General features: G+C 43.7%; 1 protein-coding gene across 2 annotated transcripts; it reads right to left on the reverse strand.

The window, feature by feature from the left end:
* Window positions 1–9,003: 9,003 nt before the first annotated feature.
* Window positions 9,004–21,531, reverse strand: LOC147904104 (translocase of chloroplast 34-like). Of its 2 annotated transcripts, XM_087372699.1 has the most exons (7): window positions 21,351–21,531; window positions 21,154–21,261; window positions 20,751–20,875; window positions 20,357–20,621; window positions 11,095–11,154; window positions 10,812–10,973; window positions 9,004–9,287 (listed from the first exon to the last, which is right to left on the reverse strand). In XM_087372699.1, the coding sequence occupies exons 1-7, from the start codon at window positions 21,447–21,449 to the stop codon at window positions 9,162–9,164; spliced, it is 945 nt and encodes a 314-aa protein (XP_087228825.1). In that variant the 5' UTR covers window positions 21,450–21,531; the 3' UTR covers window positions 9,004–9,161. The 2 variants fall into 2 exon arrangements, with proteins under 2 accessions (XP_087228825.1, XP_087228826.1); XM_087372700.1 differs by lacking the exon at window positions 11,095–11,154.
* Between the last annotated feature and the right edge of the window lie 2,491 nt (window positions 21,532–24,022).

Genomic DNA, 24,022 nt, shown 5'->3' on the forward strand with positions numbered 1-24,022 from the left:
TATGCACCAGCCAGGGCGACATGACATACGGAGGATTCTGCTCTGCTCTAGTCTTTTTCTTTTCATTGTTACATCCAAATGTATTTGATTATGTATGATCAGACTTAGGATTCAGTACGGGTGATGATGCTCGTTTCAATAGCTCCACCCTTATTGTGATTTGTATCAGGTTTTCTTTCAGTCTCATAGACCCATCGGTCTTTCGAAGACTCTAATAAAATTTCTTTCTTTCTCTCTCTCTCCCCCCCCCCATTTGTGTTCTCCCTCCTTTTTTACCTTTTCAGAATTCTGAGACTGTATCTTGTATTATTATTGTTATTTTTCTCTTCTACTCTTCGTTTTGTTTTAGGTCTCTTACCCCCCTTCTCTTTTTCTCTCTCGGTTCTTCTTTCACTCATTTCACACAAAAAGTAAATTTGTAAGATTGCATATATTCTTGTTGTATGATGGTATACCTTGTTTGATGGGGCTATGTATTAGAACTTGAGTAAGTACTTTATTGACTCAATAATATGCACACCGCATAACAGTGGTATCCAGAGTGAATGTTGACTGGGTCAGGAGGCAACAGTAGGTATTACTTGTTGCAGCAGCCTCGGTAATGCTAAGCTGTGAGTAATAATTGCAACTTGATGATAGCGTGAGGGTAGCAAGTGCACTTATGTTGGATAATGTCAGTATCATAGATAATAGGTTTTGCTTGCAGTAGCCAACAGTGGAATGGACAGATTGCATTACCATTAGATGACACTCACACATGTGTACACAAGTAAATCTAGAACACAGTATAGAGGAATATGCGATTGTGGTGGGGGCGTTCCTGAGTAACACACACTGCATCAAGAGTTTCCAAGGCTTCGAGCCTAGAGCCCTCCACATAAAGTGTTGTGTCATCTACAAACTTTGAGTTCAGTAGCTACTCCTCTTGTCGGAGTGGAAATCTCATCCTTGTGAGGCCCCCAGCTTGAGAGCGCAAAAAGTAACCTAGGACTTTCGCCACAAAAAAGGAACAAGAAAGGGGTGAGGGGGCAGCCCTACAAAAATAAATGGGATAGAGGGAAGGTGTTGCCTATGTGCCCACCAATAAGCATCTGACTATAACTACCTGCATAAGGGGCGAGATGCTTCTGATCGAAAAAGCCTAGTCTCGTTGCATAGTGCCCTCTAGGAAAGGCCACTCCTCCTTGTCAGCCTTCAGCCTTCTCGAAATCCAAGAGCAGGATAGCGAGACACCGGGACTCCTCCTGGGCCCAATTGAGCACCTCCCAAAAAGTGAATATGTTGTCCAATATGCTACGTTCTTAGATGAACCCTGTCTAAGTATCATGGAGCATGTCCACCAGATGTGGCCGTAGACATAGACTCAAGACCTTGGCTAGGATCCTGGAGGTTGTGTCCAATAGGGGTCTTGTCCTCCATTCGGGGAGGTCTGGCTTGTTGCCTCCTTTTGGGATCAAATAAATCCATCTCCTACTCAAGGACTGAGGAAGAAGGCCTATATCGAAGATCTCCTGGAAGATTTGATGGAGGGGAGTACATATGTGCTCCTAGAAGCACCTGAAGAAGGTCGGGGTCAAGCCATCCCTTCCTGGGCACGTTTATAGGGGAGTCCCTGCAGAGCCAATGAAAGCTCCTGATCAGTGAACGACATCTCTAGCTGTTGCTTGCTCATGCTGTGCGATACCCTGATGTGGTTCCAGCAGTCTCCCTAGTGGCAAGCACCTCTAAGATCTCTTAGAGATCTAAATGCATAGTGCCGTCTGAGCCCCTCAGTCGCTCTATAGGTGCATCCCCATCGCAGATCGAGGGCCTACACTCTAGAAGAAATGCCTAGTCATCCGATCACCTTGTTGTACCCAACAGAATTTGGAGGAGTGGTAGGAGAACTTTGTCGGATGTATCTCCATATCCTGGAGGTCCAAACATGCACACTCATATGTCTGCCAGCCACCACTGTGGTCTTGGGTGTTGCTCTTTATGCCGCTCAATGGAGGCCATGTCCCGTCTCAAGGCTCTATCCCATCCTTGTAGAAGTCTGCGATGGCGCAGGCCTGGGACTGAGCTCCTCGCTGCTCCATTGACTCCGCTACTCACGTAGTCCATCCACCCTCTATACTATCAGCCGACTGTCTCCAGATCTCTGTGACCCTCTTATACTTCATGCTCCTGTAGTAGTAAGTCAGGGATGCGGATCCCTTTCTGGGAAAGTCCTCTACCAGGTTGCTCAAGTTGCAAAATCACTGACGAATGATTTGACATCGTGGTTCCACCCTTATGCAGAGCCCAGTATCCCACATAGACCTGGTCCAGCCTCTCTAAAAGACCATCGTGCCTGCATTGACCGAACAAAAAACTAAGGCTACTTGGAAGCCTAGAGAACTCTACCTCTCTCCAAGGGTCTCTCCCGCAAACTGTGAAGATAAATTGTTTCCATGTGCTTCTGTTTGCCACTGGCATCTTTGCAAAGGATGCGCCTCCTTGCTTGTCCTCCAGGTGCTCTAGGTTGTTGAAGTCCACTCTAACAATCCAAGGGTCCACATTTGGAAGACACTCCATCATCTCCAAAAAGTTGGGCGTTGCTGCCTACACAGTCGTGATCCTCCTCCACAACCTCCTACCCATGATCAACTCTCACTGGCCAAAAACATATGTTGTCACTACCTGTGAAGCTGAGATGCAAACTCCCCCACTTCTACATATTGCAGGGGACCACACCTCTAGGCCTCTCCCTGGTAGGAGATGGTGGCGCTGGCAGATGTCTACTTCTAAAAACATATCCTCCTGGATCAGAAGGAAATCCACCGATCTCCCAACATTCCAACTCACTAGTGTCTAGCTCATGGAGGAAGGGCTTGCAGAAACAGAGCTCTCTTGTGAGAAGGAGCCTACGTGGTTGAATCTGATTTCTAGGATTTTGAGGGGGGTTTCGAAGGAGAGTAGTCCGCATCTGTGTGCTGTTGAATCAAGGGCATAACAGGTTCCAATGAGGGCCCACTGCATCAATAAGGACACCTCAATCCCCAATTTTGATGCACTTTGGTGTAAGGACCAATGCGCGACCTATGAGGAATGTATCTCTGGTCTGAGGTGGATGGCACCTATGGCGTAATCTATGCCAAGTCTCTCAAGAGGGAAACCTTGCCAGAAGGTGGCCGAGTTATTGTGGTTGAGCCAAATGTACACTCTTGTGGGCCCATCAACTCCATCATGCTACAAATTTGGTCGTGCATCCTCCGATCAAACAAAGCAGGGGTCCACTTTTGTATTCCAGTTGTAGCAAAGTCAAGCCCCAGAAAGGGAAAGTGCAAGAACCCACCACCCCAATTGATCCCCCTTTGTGGGGTTGCAATATCGTAATCATCAAGTGAGTGCGAGAACCCACCACCCCAATTGAGCCCCCTTTACGGGGTTGCAATATCATAATCGTCATGTCCAGAGCAAGGGGGTATGCATTTGATATCTCCAAGTAGTTCCAGGGACCTATCGTCCAGAAGTCCCTAGGCAAGGGCTTCCTAGGGTGAGGCACTGGTCTTTAGAGTTGAGATGAGTCTTTTAGAGTGGCCTGTTGCTATGACAAGGCTGTATCCTATGGAGGAGAGGTCGACTAGGATTGCACCGAAGAGGCTTGAGAAGAGGGGGGGGCTTTTTCGGACCCTCTCCCAAAGGATTTGGGTCTCAGGTAGGGGCCTGTGCGAGGATGAAGAAGACCTTGCTGGCTTTGCCTCAGTGGGAGGACGAGTGGCCAAAGCAGAAGGGCTGACAACCCGAGGGTGGAGGGTAAGAGTGGCAGTAGGAGGAGAAGCCAGAGGGGGGAGGGGGGAAGAGGGAGAGGGGGAAGGTTGTGGGGGGGGGAACTGGAGTGGGAGGGGTCATGGCCGTCGGGGAGCGAAGGATGAGCTCCCCGAGTATGTTGGGATTGTCCCTGTTGAAGCCCTTTGATCCTACTGTTTGGTCGACTCTTGGAAACCCTGACTTGATGGAGCCGATGGAACTACCTAAGCAACTGTTGTGGTCCCTATCTCTTGTGTAGTGCGATGATTCGCACATGTCACCTCTTCCTGCTTCCCCTGTGGTTAGGGAGGGGCCTATTTCCCTTGGGATGACTAAGGAGTGGCCTCACACTCTGTCCTCCTCTGCTCTCACTGCCTAGATCAACGTCTTCGCTGCTTTAGGGTGTTTTTGTTAGCTTTTTTCCACTTCACCTTGGTCCTTATCTAGGGTGTCTGGGACTCCCTCTGTTGACCTGCCACCTGATGTACTTCTTCTAGGTGAACAGTTTGCTGCTCGGGGCGCAGCTGAGGGGCATCCTAGCTCTACCCTCACCTGCAGCCCCTGGCCATGTGTCCCATCTGGCTTTCACATAAACACTGCCCTTGCAAGCATGAGATCTCAATCCGTTGTCTGAACTCACCACCATCTAGTGTCCTCTAAAAAGTTTTTTGGGAGAGTCTCCGGACACTTTACAATCAATCTGAGCTTGGGGACCTCATCATTTGCTACCATTGAAGCGGCCGTTGGAGGGGGCAGCTCCAACACCATGCCAAAGGCTCCCCCAATGGAGTAGAGAATGGACCTGTACCCTCGGGTATTAGAGTGTCATAGGGAAGCGGGATATGTGATGGGTCAACTCTATATCATCAACCGTGAACCACTACTTGTTCAAAACAAATAAGAGAACAAGGTGGTATGGATCCTATAAACGGCCAATGTGTCTAGGCCCTAGGGCCCTCAGTTGTGCTAACTCATCCAAAAAGTCAATGGAGTTTTAAGCATTCACAAGTGGTATATTCTATCCCCTTTTATCCAAAAGCCAACATGAACTCTTGTCTTACTAAATAGCATGAATTGTAGGAAATCAAGGTAGAACAAGAAATAGACTAATGGGTTTTACAAATCATAAGAAAGTAGAAATAAGTTGGGATTGCGACTACTCAAATGTGTTTAGATGAGAATGATGCTACAATTGGACTATGATGAGTTAGACATACTAATGGTGCTTTGTGGGGGGATGTAATGACTCTACTACTACAAATAGGTAGATTGTTGCTACAAAGAATGATAGGAGAGGGAAGAGGTAGGCCTAAAGGAGAAATGATCTTAGAGAGAAATAACGTACATGTTAATTGCAACTGCATAAGGCCAACTTTAGAAGGTAAGCAAACGTAAAATCCACTCAAATGTGAAAACCCTCCATAGAGGGGCTAAACTTATGACTAATAAGCTAGCTTGAATGTTAAAGACATAAGTTAGAGATAAGGAGGAGTTAGCTATTTCAAATAACAAAAGTACGACACAATAACTAGATTAGTACATAAAGGAAACAAGAGACTAATGTTAGTAATTAGATATCTAATTGATGGAAAACAAGAAAGCATATTCTAAAGGAATAAACTACAATTCGCTACCTAGTGTTGGAGAAGAGACGAACACTCAGATAAAATTGACAGAGAATAAGGATATGCTTCTTTAATGCATGAAGCATATCCTACAAAACTAAATATCAATTAGCTATCTAGTATTGGTGTTGTTAAAATTCATACCTAAATGAATGTACCAACGAAATGTCTCCAAGTGTAGGTTGAGATCACAAAACATGACATATGAGCTAGGAGGTAGGTATTCTCTTGAGCAAATAGCAATACTAACCAACTAATTGTAATTGGATAGGAGGGGAAGAGAATAGTGTGATGGATCCATCTATCTTGTAGCTAGTTGCACGGTCAAAATTTAGACCCAAATATTGCAACCTACTCATTGGTCTATGTCTCCTAGTTGTGCTGGTCTTTGAGCCATCAAAGCTCATGAATTGGCCTTGTTATCAACAATTGATCTTGAGAGCAAAATCTATTGTCATTTGAAAATCGTGACTCATGGCTTTTAGATTTAGCTTGTAGGTTCATGCAACACATTGAGCTTCCATAGCTCATGAAGCAAGCAAGGTAATACTGGCATGGATTCATAATTGCATCCCACACTTTTTTTGCCAATTAATGTTGGTAAAATTTTGGGAAGGAGGCTCAACAATTGAATTCAACAAGATCTTGCCATCATAGTTTTGATGTTGAGACTGTGCATGCCCCTCAATGCCCACCATCACCTTCCAATTATGTGATTGGGTATACCCAAGCCCATTTTGACCTATAGTTCTCTTTGATAATGGTTTTTTACTATTATGTCATGAAAATACAAACTAGCTAGTGGTTATGCCATGTAAAGGGGTTGCATTGCATTGATCTAAGTGGTAGCCATGCATAGTTTTGAGTTATGTGATTGGCTATACCCAAGCCCATTTTGACCTATAGTTCTATTTTATAATGTTTTTTTACTATTATGTCATGAAAGACAAACTAGCTAGTGGTTATGCCGTGTAAAGGGGTAGCATTGCATTGATCTAAGTGGTATCCATGCATAGGTTGTTGTCGAGGCTTCTAGCTGAAAGGCAATGTTTTAGTGAAATAATTGAGTGTGAGAGTTTCATGACGTCTATAAGACTCTTTGAAGGGTCACATTTTTTTTACCTTCCTTTTGTGGTCATATATGCCAATGTTTAAATGTCAAATTTGGCTTCTAGTAATTACAATGTGTTCACTCACTTGTTGGCTAAAATTCATTAATTTGTTCACTCATGTGCCTCTCCTATTCAATAATATTACTCTACGCCTTGCTCCTCCCCTCTACCTTGTTACTCTCTTCCTCCCCTTGCCTTCCATCGTTCTCTCCCCTCATGACTCACGATCAAGGTCCAAAACATGTATGAACCAAATCCCTCCCTTACTCCCTATCTTATCTACCCCAACTTAAAACCATACTCTTATGGACGTAGATCATGTACAAAATCAGACTCACAAAGATTACCTCATCAAGATGCACAAGGAAGGCCACGTTCTGCTTGAATTGTAAATTGTCACCCACCTTCTTAGAAAATACCCTCGCTTTCTATCCCTCTATTGCTCTAAACACAACCTCGGGCTTAAAAGTCAAAGATCTAAAAAGTATTATTTCTTTTTAGTTGCTTTATTGTATTGTTCTAATTTAGCTTTAGTTGATTCAGGAGCCTATTTGACAACTACCTCTTCTACTCTTATTGAACATCAAAAACTTTTGGTTCATTCTATTCCATCTACTCTTATCGTGTTTGGCAATTCCATTACCACATCAAAGTCATCTTTAGAATCCACATTTCCCATTAAGATCTCATAATCCAAGTTTCAAGTCAAAGCAACCATTCTCCCCAAGCGAAGTTTCCATTTGACTATTGGGTTTGATTGACTTCTTTAAACAGAAGCAATCGACAATTATAAGAACAAATGTTTATGGTTAGTTGATTCCAAACTAGTTGACATAGATTGTCTTGAGATCCAACATCAATGACAATTAGCATTTATCATGAAGTTTAATAAGAGACTTAAGTCCAATCACTAGAAGACATTGAGATCCACGACCAAATCAAGGAAATGCTCAAAGATCAAATCATCAAGTGATAGTTGTTGTCAAGAATGGAAGATTCACACCAAACAATCCTGAAGTCTATCTATTGGCAAATTCCACTCAAAGAAGAAGATGCTCCCGTTACTTCGCAAAGATTGATGAAATTTCCCATTCACATATAATTCAAGGAATAGTGTTAATCTACTTGGATGACATTTTAATTCATGCATCACCGATAGAAGAACAATTTGATGTGACGTATTGACAACTACGAGAAACTATAAGTTAATTACTCAAATGAATTCATTTTGAATTTTCGAGTTCCTACTAATTCAAAATACTTCTTGGCATGTGTACATGTAGTTCACATATCATTCTAGACTTAATTATGAACATACTTCTGCAAAAGAGAATATATCCAGCTTTTTCAAAAACATACGAGATTCAAACCGATGCATTAGGTGAAGGACTTGGAGTAGTTGGCTTGCAAACAACAAGATTAGAGTCTACAATGAAGTCCAATTGAATTAGTGATAGTGCAATTGCTCAACAACAAAATCGGAATGTGTGACATAGTTCAACTAGTTCTAAATATATTCACAGAGGTTCGTGGTACCTACTCTCTCATTCAGACTGGCCACAATGCTCACATGATTGATGAGAAAGAAATAGCTAAATGGGTGTTTTATCTTGTAAGGGCTTGATGTCGGAAGCCTATGATTTCACCGTTGACTATCAACCAGTGTTGTCGCAAACACTTTGTCTCAAGCTTACAATCTAGTAGAATTGACAAGTCAAAGCTCTTCTTCCATATAAGGAGGACGACTCTACCCATTCCTATACGTCCTTTATCTTTCTTCCTTATGAGAAGTTGGATTTTATAGTGTCAAGATCCCATTCTCATTTATCATCAAGTCTATGATAATTTGCTTTAACATCACAAGCTTCATTTCGGCGATGAATTTATATCCCTTCATCTATCTACCACCTATATCCCTTCATGTGTCTACAATGACTTATAACCTTCATCTATCTACCAAAGCTTACAATGATGATGTATTCAATGGTCACCTAAGTTACATCAAAGTCTTAACCAAAATCCCTTTGCTCAAGATTTTGGGTTCTCAAGTTTTGGAATAATGCCAGCTCGGCAGGCTGATTTGCATCTACTACATAGGAAAGTTCTGTTTTATATTTACTTATGAGAGGTCAGCTCTTAGATTTTATACAATGGCTTAGCATTGCCCCTTCTCTAGATGGGTAATTAACATGTGTTCTGAGGTTGCATGATTATAACCTCACTGTTTAATTGACGACTCATAGGTCTGGCCAATCTCATGCGTAAGTTTGGAATACAAGACATTTCCCACATCCGTCCAGGTTTGAGGAGAAGCCAGAACAAGCGGGACTTCCCCATGAACAAGAATGTTAAGGCTAACACAAAACTTCAATGTGGTCTTCAGCTTCTGCAAGCTTATTGCAATCACATTCTACAGCAACACAGCCTAGTACACATATTAAGCCTGGACTGACCAGAATCTAGAGTGACTCTGGCTTACAAACCTCAAAACGATCTCAGGTAAATGTGAAATATTGATTCTCCCATTGTAAGCAAAAATTGCCGAGGACACAAACTCTAATTAAGAAACTGCGCAAGAAAATGCAGCTCCCGTTACAGAGAAAATTTGCTTTAAAATTAATTACAAACTTTGGTACTGTCAAAAAATATCAGATCATGATCTGCTACCCCATCTACTTCTAGAAGAGAGAGCCTTCGTTTCCCACAATGGCCGCTTAACTTTATCTTGGAAAAGATCCCTCTCGATGTTTTTCTGAATGGGCTTTACAACAAGCAGATACTGCACCCAGATAACTGCCATGATTAGCTTTTTTTGTTGTATAATACTGAAGAATCTTGATTTAACTTTAAATGCCTTCCAAGCATAGCACTAAAGGGAAAAAAAACTACAAGAATTCCACACGGTCCAAATGACTAATTTACTACGGAATGCAGCCAGGAACAACTCACTCAAAAACTCAGAAAAATTGGAAGTTCAAGCTGCAAACAAACCGTGTGGTGTGACACACATCTAGTTTCATCATTCTTCCACACGGTCCAAATGACTAATTTACTACGGAATGCAGCCAGGAACAACTCACTCAAAAACTCAGAAAAATTGGAAGTTCAAGCTGCAAACAAACCGTGTGGTGTGACACACATCTAGTTTCATCTGCGATGTGCTTCATTATAAGTGGCATGCCATTAATCACAATTACACAAAATATCGGATCCACTCAGAGTGCAATGAAAGTCACGAAACAAAATCCTTAAGTAGTTCAATTGAGGCTGGGTCAGAATCGGAAGAGCATAACAAGGCCATGGTATTTGTGTTGGAATGGTCACCTCCCCATCTGTAAGCCCCCATATGAGGAGAGCATTGGGGGGGTGAGCCTAGGCAGAAAAGACAAGGGTGGGGGCCGCCACATGGGCAGCACCTCACAGGGGAAGGACAGCACATCAGCCTGTCAAAGGCACCTCAAGGGCTGCCTGTACGGGCTGGAACAGGCCCCGAATTATGGCGGACAGGTGGCGCAATTGTACGGCTATAGTATGGCTGCATGGTGGGGGCCTATGGGCAGGCAACAGGCCTGCAAACAGGCCTGCAATAGGTGCAGGAATGGGCAAAGGCAGCAGCCCAAAAAGGGGCTGCCAAAGACCCTTATAAAGGGCTGGTTGGACCAGCCAACCAGGTCAGCCAGCAAGCAGACTGGTTGGCCAGTCTGGTGGCTGGCTGGTCGGTCCATTCAAGGGGGCCTTGTGCCCTATAAAAGGAGGGCCTCCAGCCCTCATTCAGCATCACTTGGAGCAGCCCTCACGACAGCAGACAGGAGCAGCAAAGGGGGAGCCTTAGGCCTACATTCAGGAGGACAAGGTGACCTGGGAGAAGCTGCAGACTGAGCTAGAGTGGCAGCCCACCTAGGCTGGCTTCCGGACAGTAAGGTGGAAGGGATCTAGACAGAGAGTCTACATATGCTCGAGGTGGAGCGCGTGGGCTCAGAGATCTAGAAGTGTCAGGCTTGTAGTAGAAGGACCTTTTGGTATTGTATCCTGTCCTAGTTTCTGGACGGATGGAAATATAAAGTGTTGCTTCTATATTTGTCTCTGAGCATTGTCTATTTACTGGCTTGCACATCTATGCAATAAGTTAAGAAGTTTGTGATTCCACACCCCACACGCACACTGTGTGAGCTCCTGGGCATTACTATCAGTCTTCCGCTGTGTGTACCCTTTGTTGGGTCATTTCTAACAATTTGCTCATTGAATAAATTTAATCTAACAACTAAGCATTCTGCGAAGAAAAAGATTTTCAAAGAATTTGTACCTGTAACAAAACTATAATGGGAATGAATATCTTGCCCCGTCGATTTGGATTTGATCCTTCGATGATTTTCTGATCAATGACAACAGGGGGGGTTTTATTGGTGGCTATCTCCACAATATGTCCTATAAGCTTGGGGAGCCAAACAGTTCCACCTGGAAGAACCTGTTTCACAAAAAACAACACAAAAAGTCACCAGTTGGCATCACAACCAACTCGCATCCCAAGATAACAAAATGCAAAGGAGATCTGTATACAATATTCAGTTTTTGCATAGGGGAAGAACCTTCTCTCCACCATCATTTATGGTACAACGCCCACTATTCTCTATCAGAGCAACAGGAAGCTGTAGGCACATACAATCATTCAGATTCATATTGAGCAACAATATAATGATGAAAGCAGGCTACATGATAGGCGTTAAAACCGCATGTAGACAAAAAGGCTTTAATCTATATCCAAGGTTATATAATGGCGCTGCATCCCTACTCGCTTCATCATTAATTCTGTTATGCTGTCAAAACGGTTAAGGCCATCCACTATTACCAGCTATGCAATAAAAACAAATGTCTATAAAAAGAGCAATGCTTTTGAAACAGTTTTAAGCATAGTTCCGGAATTCTTGCAAAAGAAAAGTTCACCAGCCAAAGAAACCTCTCTCTCTCTCTCTCTCACACACACACACACACACACAATGGAAAGGTACATAATGCATCTCCACCAACACCACAGCTGGTTTCTAGAGTGCAGGAAATGGTCACCACTGAGGTGAAATCAATGAGGCAAGAGATGATTGCTGATGTAAATAGCAAAGTGAACAAATCTTATCTTTACATGAAACTGAAAGAGCGAGAAGCCAGAGAAACTAACAAGCTGATTTTACGCATGGGGGGAATTACCAGATGGCTGTCTTGGCACAGGGGAATACCAGAAGATAGAATAACTGCCTCAAGGAGAAGATATCAAAAGTGGAATGGGATTCAGATACTACCTGGAATGTCCAGCGAAAAGGAAAACGGATACTCTCAGTGACAAGGCAGCAAGGATTAAGATTCTCTGACAAACACACAAGCTGAAGGGCACGAACATAGACATCTGAGAAGCTCATTCTCACTCAGCTCAAGCAAACAGCCACTGAACTTTTCAAAGTGAAAGAAGCTAGGAAAGCAAGAGGATGGATGGCCTATGTAAAGGACAAGCATTGATTAGGGAATTCAAATCTGAGCCCAAAGCTCTCAATCTTAAATTGATGTAATGAAGCTCACACTATGATAATGCTAGAATATAGGTATGCCCTATCATAATTTATGCACTCTCTTAGGAGATGCCTTGTACACTCCCGCTCTCCTCAGAGATGTAGTAATTAGTTCAAGGTATGCTTTTGCATTGCACTTGCTTTCTCTCGTCATCTACCCATTGCTCATTGCTTCAAGCTTAACTAGGAGCATTGATAGTGGAGTTGTAGGAGAGGAATGAGTGAAGAAGTGTGAGTTTTGAAAGGTAAAAGAAGAAGCTTTCATTTTTTGTTGGAAATCATTTAGGATCATTTGAAGCTTGTTGTTGATATTTTTTAGTGTTTTGAACTGATAGGAAGATAGTTTAGAGGATTGCTAAGGTGTGTGTGATAGCAAACTCCAACAAAAAAGAGTGATTTTCCAAGTGGTTTTGGAAGGAGAAACTGTCGTTTTTTGCAAAACACCCCATTTGCTATTCAAATGTTGTTCTTTTTTGTTGTTTTTTTCATTGAGTAGATAGACTAGGTAGTTTAGCATCCCCCTATCACAAGAAAACCTGAACAGAAACTTCAAAATCATCAAAAACCAATTGGCGAAACTGCGAGTTCCTATCCCGTCGACCCGTCGCCATAGTTTGGTATCCCATCGACCCGTCACCTTAGTTCCTATCCCACCGACTGACAAGTGTCATCCACTGAACCCACCTATCAAATTTATGGTATGAGAGGAGGGTTGACCCGGTGCTATGGCTTGCTATCCCTCCGACCGGTGCTATAGCCATATCCTCTGCCCGGTGCCATACTCCGAGTTCGTGCTTTAGCTCTATCCCGCTAGGTCGGTGCCTTAGCTCTATCCCGCAAAGTCGGTGCCTTAGCTCTATCCCACTAGGTCGGTGCCTCATCTCTATCCCCCCGTCCGAAGGGATAGCTCCGGGAACACAAAATCAAGAAAAGTAGGGATATAAGTGTAATCTAGCACCTGAAAGTAGGGACCCCAAGCATCTGGAAATGATAAAATTTGCAAATTTAAAGCCACAAGGGGATGCCGCCCCTTGACCCCGCGTCAAGGTAAACTCTAGAATTGGGGCCTCAACTATGCCAATGAACACATGATCTCGAGATCAAAAAGAGTCCTACAAGCTCACCCTTAGACTGGAGACAGTGCCTCAAATACCATCTTGTCAACCTCCATACCTAGCTTGGCATCCTCAGGGTCAGCAAGCTCAAAAGTTGGTTCTCACCTCTCAAGAACCACCACTATGTGAATTATCCAGCTCGGGAGAGTCCATGAGTCAAGATGGAGACATGGGTGAACCCTCTAAAATGTTACAGCCTCAATGACTCTAAACTCCATCTCGAATGATCTCCACTCTCCTGCCCCATCTACAACAGCCGCTAGATTAAGGGAAACCTTTTCTAATATCATAGAAAGGTTTGGATTGACAGACCCATCAGAATTGCTCAATCCATTTGCTAGGCAGACTTAGCCCAACCACCGATATCACGAGAAATACTCAGCTATCCAAGTCCCATGATACCTACTGGCAATAAATCCCCATCATACCAATTCTTTTATAATAGACAGTCCTATGGGGATGGATTGGGACCCAGATTCTCAGAAGGGTCCCAAATGCTAGAAAAAAGGAGGCAAGGGAGTAACCTCGAACGCCCACAATTAAGGCCCTTAACCTTGGAAGCCCGTATGAGTACTCCTTGGCAACAAAACATGGGAGACATTCCCTACCCAACAACTATCCCTTATAGGCCTATGCCAACAGGGAACATACCACTCCCTAGAGGACCTCCAGTCCAACCTGTTAGGCCCAACCCGACCCAAGTCACGATGCAAATGACTAGTGGGCCTGGATCCTCCCATCCCAAACCTTGTGCCATCAAATCCATGGAACCCTTCATCAGGACCACCAACGTACAGGACAGGGCCCACCGTTCCACAACCTCCCCCTATATCACAAACGATCCTTACGGACGAAGCTATGAGAATCCTAGTGTAAGTGCTAGGAAGGGGGACCGCAACGTCACCTCCAGCTTTTCCAGAAAGGGATACCAACCCCTCAAGGAGCAAGCATATCACAATCTCTAAGCTAATCACCAAGTTTCTAGGACAAGGAGACCATGTCCCCCATGTTGAGAGATTTCAACAAATTTGTGAGACCTTTAGTGATATCGAGGATCTAGACGAGGTCAATGCCTTTGGCTTGAGTCTTAATGGCAAGGCTGGACAATGGTTCAAAGCCTTAAACCCTGAGGAGAAAATAAATTGAGACACGTTGCTTAAATCTTTCACTGTGGGGTTCGCCCCTAGTGGTCCTAAGTGAAGCCCGATCAACTAGCTTTACAAGGTGAGGCAAAAGGAGACTTAGTCCTTAAGAGACTATATTGCCAAGATTAAACACCTGAACGCGCGATGTGAATCCCACGAGAGGAGTGATGCGCAACATCTGCCATGCTTCCTCATAGGGCTAGGGGATGCTAAGCTGCATGATCATCTTTTTGCTATGAATCCTACCTCGTTCGAGCTATGTAGCAAGACGGCGATACTCCTAGGGGATAACATGAGGGAGAAGCCCCAAAAGGATAAATCCTTAGGTTCCTTTGATATGTCCCAAACGACAAAGGATTCAACCTCAGAAGCAATTAAGGATGCAAGCATGATGCCCGAGGTGCTAAACATGGAAGAGTTGGCCATCGATCTATTGAATGAGTTGGGCCAACAACGGAAGGTAAAAATTAAAAGATGCTCCAAGTAACCCCCATCTATTTTCACGAAGAGATAACATATGGTGTGGAGTGTGCAATAGAAACCATCCCACTAATGAGTGCCCTCGTCTTAGAGCCAGGCCAGCACTCTATTATGTTCATTGTGTTTGTTGGGAAAATCACGACACATCCCAATGTCGTTATCCTAGGGGGATTCCACAACCCATGAACCAACAAAGGCCACATCTAACATTGCCTACACTACCCAATCCATCTAATCAGGCAATACAAGGAGCCACATCAGCCAATCAAGGGCAATTTAGGCCTCAAAATATTCCACATCCGCCCGTACTTAGACCTCAACCACTACCACCACGAATTACTTCCCTAAATCAAGTATTGGTCACCGATCCAACGAGTGTCCCCTCAAGGGAACAACGAATCAGCTGGTCACATATACACCAGCATCTAATACACCACCGCCATTGTGCATTGGGTGTGGTGTGGACCATCTTTTTAAGGATTGTTCGATGTGAAGGCCATCTAGGTCCACAAGCCTTAACTTGTTAAGCGTTAAGAGAGGCCAAGTGTCATCAATATCCTTGAATGTAATCACGAGGTTGCAAGCTAAAGCCCTTAGTAAAGAGCTTTGCAAACAAGCCAAAAGGGATAAAGCTAGCACGTCACAGCCTAGGGAGGCAATTTACTTAGCACGAGTAAGTACCAAGGGTGGAGCGAAGATTGGGAAGGGACATAATAAGGTCATTATTCCAAGATGGGTCGGATGAAGACACGGCCTCCCTAGCAACATCATCTTCCTCTAGTGGTACTTTCTCAAACAGTAGCAGCAACAAACACCTGCATGAGGCAAATAAGGGAACGATAAGGGCCTCAGCCCATGGCCAAGCCACAACACCTAAGAGTTGCGGTGAATATCCCAACCCATGGGTGGGGAAACAATGTCTCACCGAGGCGCAAAACTTGGTACGCGAGTGGTAAGAAAAGTTTGTGCAAAGACTCAAGGAAAGCAAGGGAGCTGATATGATCTATCCAAGGCATCGGGCATTCAATAGAATCTCTAAATCCTTGCAAGTGTCCGAAAGAGTGAAAGAGGAAATTACTTCGCGCTCTTCAATGGAAGGATCCACACTAATGCATCGGATATTTGAAGAAGACCCTGCCTTGCAACAACTAAAGGAGGATGACAACATGTATATGGCTTAGAAGAGTCATAATCAATAGGCAGGGAACCTATCACTGGTCCTCGAGACATCGCAGGATTAGCCTCATTCTTGACTACTGAGATCAATCGCAACACTATTACGGGGTAATTCTACTTTATGGAAAGACCTCTCGGATTGGATGAATGGCAAATAGTGACATATACCTAGATGAATCCAGGAACATTCCCAAACTCATCCTCTAAAAACACAACATGGTGCAGTTTCAATCTCATGATAGTCACTCATAAGGTTGAAAACCACAAACTCCATCATGCATAGCAGGGACTAGCTACTATGACATCCCCACTGACGTCATCAACACCCAACAGTGGGTGTAGACCATGGTATAAAAATATGCTCTCACACATACAAATCCACACACCCACACATACTTGAGCATCCATTTATACAAAGTCTTCCTACTGAGTTTCTGTCGGAGGTGAAGGGCAGACTCAGCCATGACGAAGGCTACCACTCCGGAGGGAAGGGCAGACTCAGCCATGACGAAGGCAAATAGTGACACCCCAGTCCACTAATCATGATAATGTTGAATCTCCCAATCAAGCTCAAGACCTTCCAAGGGTGCCAATCAACAAACTGGGCCAATACTTTGGTCTTGAAGACTCTTGGTGTGCTCCTATACCTGAGTTAGAAGACTCACTAAATCTGATGCATGAACTGGCCACAATAGATCTGCCAGGTACGAAGGGATTTCAATTCATGCACCTTGACAATGATAAACCTACTACCATTACACCTTTTTACACCATAAGAGTGGTACTACCTAATCAAGTTGAACTTGCAATTGATAATGTTATTGATCCTGACGAGATAGATATGACTCCATCTCAACTTTGGGTAGAGCTGACATCAACAGGTGCAACATTCTGAATACAGGCCGTGATATATTGGCGAGCAAGCAATAACCTCATTTCCTGGGAAACATTAAAACATCTCGGCCAAGTACTCCTTCAAGTTTGTGATTCTGAAATTCAATCCATAGAGGGTACCTCTATTAGGGTTATTGGTCCTTTAACGTTAAATGTTTCCTTTGAAAATTACACTTTGCCTTGCAAGTTTTTTGTCATTCCTGTAGACACCTTGACAGCAGTTGCAATTCTTGGTAAAAGTTGGATGCAAGACACTTACAAAGGTTGTTTGGTGATGAATCCACCCATCAAGATGTGCTGATCAATACCAACCAGCCCAACATTCAAGCATCAGCGTCAATGTCTACTTCCATCTCTCAACCTCCACAAGAGCCTCACCAGCAAAGAAAACGAAGAAGAAGAGCAACCAAGCAAGTGTGGGTCTCAAAGGATCTACTAGAAGCCCAAGGATACTTTGAAGGTGAATCATACATTTGGGTTCCAACAAAATCTCGACATCAAAAGTCACCGCACTAGAGGCTCAGGGATATTACCTTGGAAACACTCATATTTGGGTACCCAAGGTACTTAGTGCAACAAGAGCACCTCCATCATCTTCCAGCAACAACGACAATGTGCTCAATAAAGAGCAAAAGAAGGAATGGAGGCCTAAGCCTCTAAAATCTTCATCCTCAATAAATGAGAGGGAAACAACTTCGGGCCTATCGATTATGAAAAATCAAGACAAAGATTGGAGAGAAAAACCACAAGAATCTACCTTGAAAAAGGTAGAACCACAAGAACTTGCTCACAGGGACGAGAAAAGCACCACTACAAGAGGATCACACACAAAGATAATCCTCTACCTCCTAACGGGTAGTTACACAAGGACTTGTCTCAAAGAAAAAGACAGTAACATAAGAACCTACTCGACCACTAGTCTACCAAAATGCCTTAAAATTCAGAAGGGAATCTACTTTGGGAGCAACACAAGAACCTTCCTTACTACAAAATTCGGCATCAAGCTTCGTGACAACTACACGTGTCACACCAACCATGCCAGACACAATGGAAGTCACACAAGAACCTTCAATGAGAATATGATGAATTATTTTCACTAGCAACTTTCTCAGAAGCAACTTGGGCTCAATAAAAAAAGATCTCTGAGACATTGCGATCCTACTCCCATTTGACACATAGAACATATATCACTTTAGTACCGTGAGTATCATAAAAGTGGTACATGTGGGAGATAATGTTCAACGGTGCAACTCCGACAACAAGTACACGTGGGGAGTAGATCCACAAGAACCTACTCCTAAAAATGGAGTAGCTGCCAATGGGAAGACAATTGCCCGCCAGCAAGATCTCGATCAATGTCTCAGTGACACTTCTTCCATGTGATTATCAGAAAAATATGAGGACCAAAATAGGGATACAATTCATATTCCTCATGGTGATCTACAAGGTGATGTCCTTCCTAGGTCTATAGAGGTCACAATTGGTCAATGTATCAACACACTGTCATACTAATGCACTCATAGGTACTAAGGCCATTTAGGTGAATAGGAACTCAGTTCCAAGTGCTAAGTGTGTCCCTCAAGAATCAATAAAGATAAAACATGTGGGAGTCCTAGGTGAAAATAGGACTAGGTGAACTAGGCAGCTAGTCCTCTTCAGGTCCTCAGCACAGTACACTCAACAAATCGCATCTACATCATTCCAAGGGCTCCTTGGTCGAGAAAATAAGATAAAAACACTACGGAAAGTCAGTACACCAATCAGCATCAACAACAAATCCCATCAGCAGAGCCAAAACAGAACAGTAAGTAAGCAGGGTCTTGAATTGAGTCCACACATGGAACGACAACTGGTTCTCCACAAGCAGCTCTACATGATGCATTCAACTATAGGGTGAAGGTGATGACACCAACATGGTTTCGTATGAGTTTCTTGTGACCCTCAAAGCTTTTTTGTCACATTCCTTTACTAACACCACCATTAACTATCTAACTCTGAATCATCCTCTTCTTTCTATTTTGCCTTCCTCTTTTTCTTATTACCTCTAGCTTCGAAGCCTTTTGTAGATCCCAGATGCTACAAACCTCTCCAGAGTCCAACCCCTCATTTCAGGAGTTTGTATAATGTATTATCAAATTCCTCTGAATGGATTTGATGACTCAGACAAAGAGCGCTCCAGATTGCATCAAAAGCTTATTGGGCTAACAAACAACTTTAAACAAATGCCACAATGCTGTGTGGACGTGAAATTATTTCCCCCTAAAAATAATTTACGTATGTATATTCATACTGAAGCATAAGCCACCTCAAACTCGCAGAGTGCTGCTCTTTGCTATCTTTCTATAGCACACAGGCCACAGGATACACCCAGCTGCGTCTATAATTGTTGCATGCTACACAAGCCTATGAGTCCTTGCATACACAGTTCTAAATTCTGCCAGCAGCTTAAGGCCTTTCATTGCAGCCCAAGAAACTGTAAGCCTGCTTTAGGACAGGAAATACCATACATAAGCACACAATTTCCCTTCGTACCAAATAACTAACAAGAAAGTTGTAAGACTAGAATATATATCAATGTGTGTGTGTGTGTGTGTGTGTGTGTGTGTGTGTGTGTGTGAGAGAGAGAGAGAGAGAGAGAGAGAGAGGCAAAAGAGACAGATGGAAGAAGGGAGTTTACAAGAGACATTAAAAAAAGCTAAAGAGTAAAAAGAATGAGTAACTAGGAAAAGCAAGCTAGGCTTATGTTTTCATCAGCATCAAGCCAACTAGGTTTCGAAAGATTCCAGAGTCTCTTGGATTCTTTCGAATTATATATGCTGTTCACTTTTATTCTGCAGGCTTCTTTCAGAAACTGCGACCTCACATTGGGAGAGCAGTAAATAATCTCGCAGCACTGTGAGCCCAGATCACAAAGTATCCACCGTTCAGTGCAGAAATTACACTCATCATATTGTGCAGGCTTCTTTCAGAAACTGCAACGTCACATTGGAATAATCTCACAGCACTGTGAGCCCAGATCACAAAGTATCCACCGTTCAGTGCAGGAAATTACACTCATCATACAGAGTAAACGTTTGCCAAGCAGAAGAATTTAAACATGTTCATTATTTGCTGTTTGAAAGACAGTTTTGTATATGCTCCATGCCCTTCCAAAAGGTGCAAGCAGGCGCCAAGCCATCCATCGCAAATACTATGGCCTAAGATTGTATGGACCACCAGGGGTACTAACAGGGTTCATCAAGGTATAGCTGCCTCCAAAGCTTGGGATGTATCTGTACCAGATCCTGTGGTTGGAAGGTGAGAAACAGGTACAACCATCTAGTTTGAATCAGGCCTATGGTTTTAATCATATGGAAAAGCAGGAATGCCAGGCAAGCGACAGCAATAAAGCAAAGATCTGACACAAACAATACGTCAGCCTTCTGCAACTCCTAGCAAAATTTTAATAAGGGCTATTCAAACGAAGATCGCTCATCAAGTCACCTGAGCTTCACTCTTTTTCAATCCTGCCTCCTTTTGGAATGTTTCTCGTAATGTAGCTGACCTTGCTGCAACAAAATCAGGATAGCTGATTCCATCAGGTGGCGAGAACTGGGCATGTGTAAGAGCCACCATACCAATTTTCCAGATTTCGGGCCCAAAGCTTCTGGCAATAGCCCTGATAACTTGTCTGTCAAGACTATCGACACGATACCCATCAAGTCTATCAACGTAAATCATGACGTCCACCGTTTTGTTCAATAAGAACCTGCACAAAACAGATTAATTACAGAAACCAGCATGAGCACCAAGCACAACAACTCTGTATGAAGAATCTAAAAGGCAACATCAACTGCTCAACGCTTGAATTTACTCGCTTCAGAAGCACGGTACTGACCTTCTAATGGTATCCAAGGCGTGATCATTGACAAATAAGCCTTCCACTAAGCCCGGAGTGTCAATTATATTCAGGGTAAACCCTGCTCGTACGCGCGAGTACATCAGCGGCCTCATTGTCTCTGACTGGCACAGGAAATCGAACCCCGAGCAAAAACATTTGATATGAACACAATACGCAGGCGCAACATAATTACTAAAGGCTTCGGGTAAACAATCGTCAATTTCATACTTCAATTTCTTAATTAGAATTGCCTCTCGCGTAGAGCAGAATCTAAAGCGGTCAAACTCGGGTTGTCGTCAACCCACCCGCTAGAGCGCTCTTTCCTCTAGCAGAAATCTGTCTATCGCCTGCAAAGAGTGTGAGCTGCTCGATACGATGGGAAAGGAGTCCACGACAATACCTGAAACGCACTCACAACCGCAACCTTCTCACCGAGCAGAGAGTTAACGGTAGAGCTCTTGCCGACGCCCCCTTTGCCCAAAAGCAGAACCGTAAGGTTGCTGACGTTCTGCAAGGAGGGAGAATCGCGAGAAATCAAATCGAGCAAGCTTTGGAAGGGAAAAGGGGGGGGAGAAAAAGGGGAAACATGAAGGAAACCTGCTGTCTCAATTTGCCGAGAAGGGAGTGCAATGCATTTTGAGTGGCGACAGGGAACTTCTGCAATCCTGTCCACTCACGAGCTTGGCTGGACGCCATAGCTTTCTTCCAACAAGCTCACCTTGAATTCAGGCAATGCACAAAACCACCATCACCGCTTTTTATCCCCTCGTCCAAGACGACGTCGCCTCAATCAAACTATAGCCTCCTCATACAGAAATGTCTTTACCATAATCCACACAATTAGCTGATTAATCAGTTTATTATATTATGACACCGCAGCACCCCTGCCTCACACCATCGCGCCTTCGAGCTGGCGCGCGTGTCCGCCCCCTTGCCTAGCACAGTTGGGAGCTCCACGTGGTTGGAAGCTTGCCCCCCTGGGGGCTGCCCACGTTCGAATCCCTCTTGCATGGCCATGGGCACTTGTGCACCGTGGGGACGGAAGTGCAATGTGGTAGGGTAGCCGTCCTGAATTTCCATAGATTCTGACACACACAGGCTTAAGTTTTTTTGTTTTTGGCCTACCGTAGTTGCAAGTCATAGTTAAGGGTTTTGCAAAGCAAACAAACGAAAAACCTGACATTTACTTTATTTGGCTGAATTTGTATTTTCGTTGGTCAATGTGGGCACGCCATGTTGGGCAATAACCACTACTACGCATAGTAGAACAACAAGTGTCCTCCATTCTTTGGATGCTGCTTGCATGCGCTTTCTTCGTGCTTCAAGTCTCGTTGCTATCTTCATGCATGCAGTTCGCAGTCGAAACTTCATTCCTCTCGCAACAATTGGAGAATAGCAGCAGCTTGATGCCGAGACCACTTCCCTTCAAGATAGCAAGTCGGTAGTAACAATTCAACAAGTGCAACAGCTTGATGGCGTATCCCAAATAGTGCAAGCTGCTTTGCCACCCGAGAGCATGGCGGTAGAACAAACCGAGCCTTTTTCGAAGAACAACAAAGATGACCGCAATGAGCACACACACACACTCCACTCCTCAGCTATCAACAGCAACTGCGCATTGTGCATTCATACGTCTGCTACAAGAATTCTACCTTCGTTGTCATCTGCTGCGAGGTCGATGAGATGAGAGACGATGGAAGGTACTGGTTTCCTACTCAATCTTTCGATTTGTCAGATTGGCTTGACAATTGTTGCTTTTGTGATTGACATCGCTTCCCTTGTCGTAGCAGCAGGGATGCTATTAGCTTGACAATTGTTGCTTTTGCGATTGACATTGCTTCCCTTGTCGTAGCAGCAACAGGGATGCTATCATGCACGCTCGATCTTCCCAACTCCTCTAGTTCTAATCCACTACAGTCGTTGCTTCTACATTCCTTAACGTGGATAGAAATTCTTGCATTGGACGAGTTACATCTCTGCACCAGTGATGCTTGCAGACAGTCGTAGCTTCGCCATGCCTGCAGCACAATTCAACTGCTAAGCTAGAAAATCTCATTGCCTGACCTGCAAATCCCGTGGCGCAGAGCCTCCCAGCGCAACTCTCGTCAACAACCTTTGAAGATCGTCATGCTGAAGCGGGTCGACTATCTAGATTGAGCAAATTAAGGGTGCTCACGATTGGCCGACTTAAAAGAGTGTAGAAAACAACGCATTTGTTGAGGTCACAACAACACAAAGCAACTATAGACGCGCTTGGTAGACGCACAAAATAGCGGGCGCGTCTATAGGCGTTGTTCTAGTAGAGAAATTATGGGTGCGTCTATTAGCGCGGCTAAATGCTCGTCTATTTGCGCGTCAATCACCGCGTTTATTTGCGCGTTAGACCAGAGAAAATACGGGCCCGTCTAACATCCCGTTTATTAACGCGTTTATTTGCGCGTGTATTTGCGCGTTTATTTGCGCGTTTACACTGAGAATCAGACGCGCATTTAGACGCGTAAATAGACGCGCTCCAGAGAATACAAAAAGTGAGATTTTGGTGTACATCATTGCTTTCCAAACATTGCCCATGATTACCAAAGCACATAATTTTTTGCAAGCCCACATATACAAGAATTAAGGGAAATGAGGAGAATGAGACAATATGTAAAATAGTTTTGCTAATATCAATTGTGGGGCTACGGTTCAATCTCATCCTCAATGAGATCAACCCTTGCCAAACTATCTACTTCAAAATCCAAACAAGTGTTTAGATCTACAAATACATTCAACCCACTACTACTTGTGCCACTCATGTGCTCATCGAAATCAAGATCTCCAATGGTAGGCTCGTCCTCACGAGTAATGCCGGCCTCAATATCTATATCTCCTCCTCTCTTGTATCACGGTCATCATCACGTCCATGGCCATGATCATCCTCCATATGCTCCATATTAGTAAATGTACTATACATCACTTTGGAACGTGGCATAATAGGTATGACATGCCACCACCTATTATTATCCACCATTGGTTGATAGACAACCTAATTCAAACACAAATACAATCATGTTACTTTTCTTGCATCAAATATTTAAAAGCGAGTATTTTTATGTGTGCGCACAGTACCTGTTCACATTGTTGCGGTAGTATTAGTGTGTCCTTCCTACTTTGCCAAAACTTTGTGGAGTCAATAGTTACAAAGCCACTTGCATGGCGTTTGATTGTTGCATTAGGGCCTCTTTCCACCACGTCCTTAAACCACTTTACATCCAAAACATACACAAAGA

The sequence above is a fragment of the Dipteris shenzhenensis genome, chromosome 3 (assembly GCF_047967505.1).
Source record: "Dipteris shenzhenensis isolate YYH24624 ecotype China chromosome 3, Dip_SZ_1.0, whole genome shotgun sequence".
Lineage (NCBI taxonomy): Eukaryota > Viridiplantae > Streptophyta > Polypodiopsida > Gleicheniales > Dipteridaceae > Dipteris > Dipteris shenzhenensis.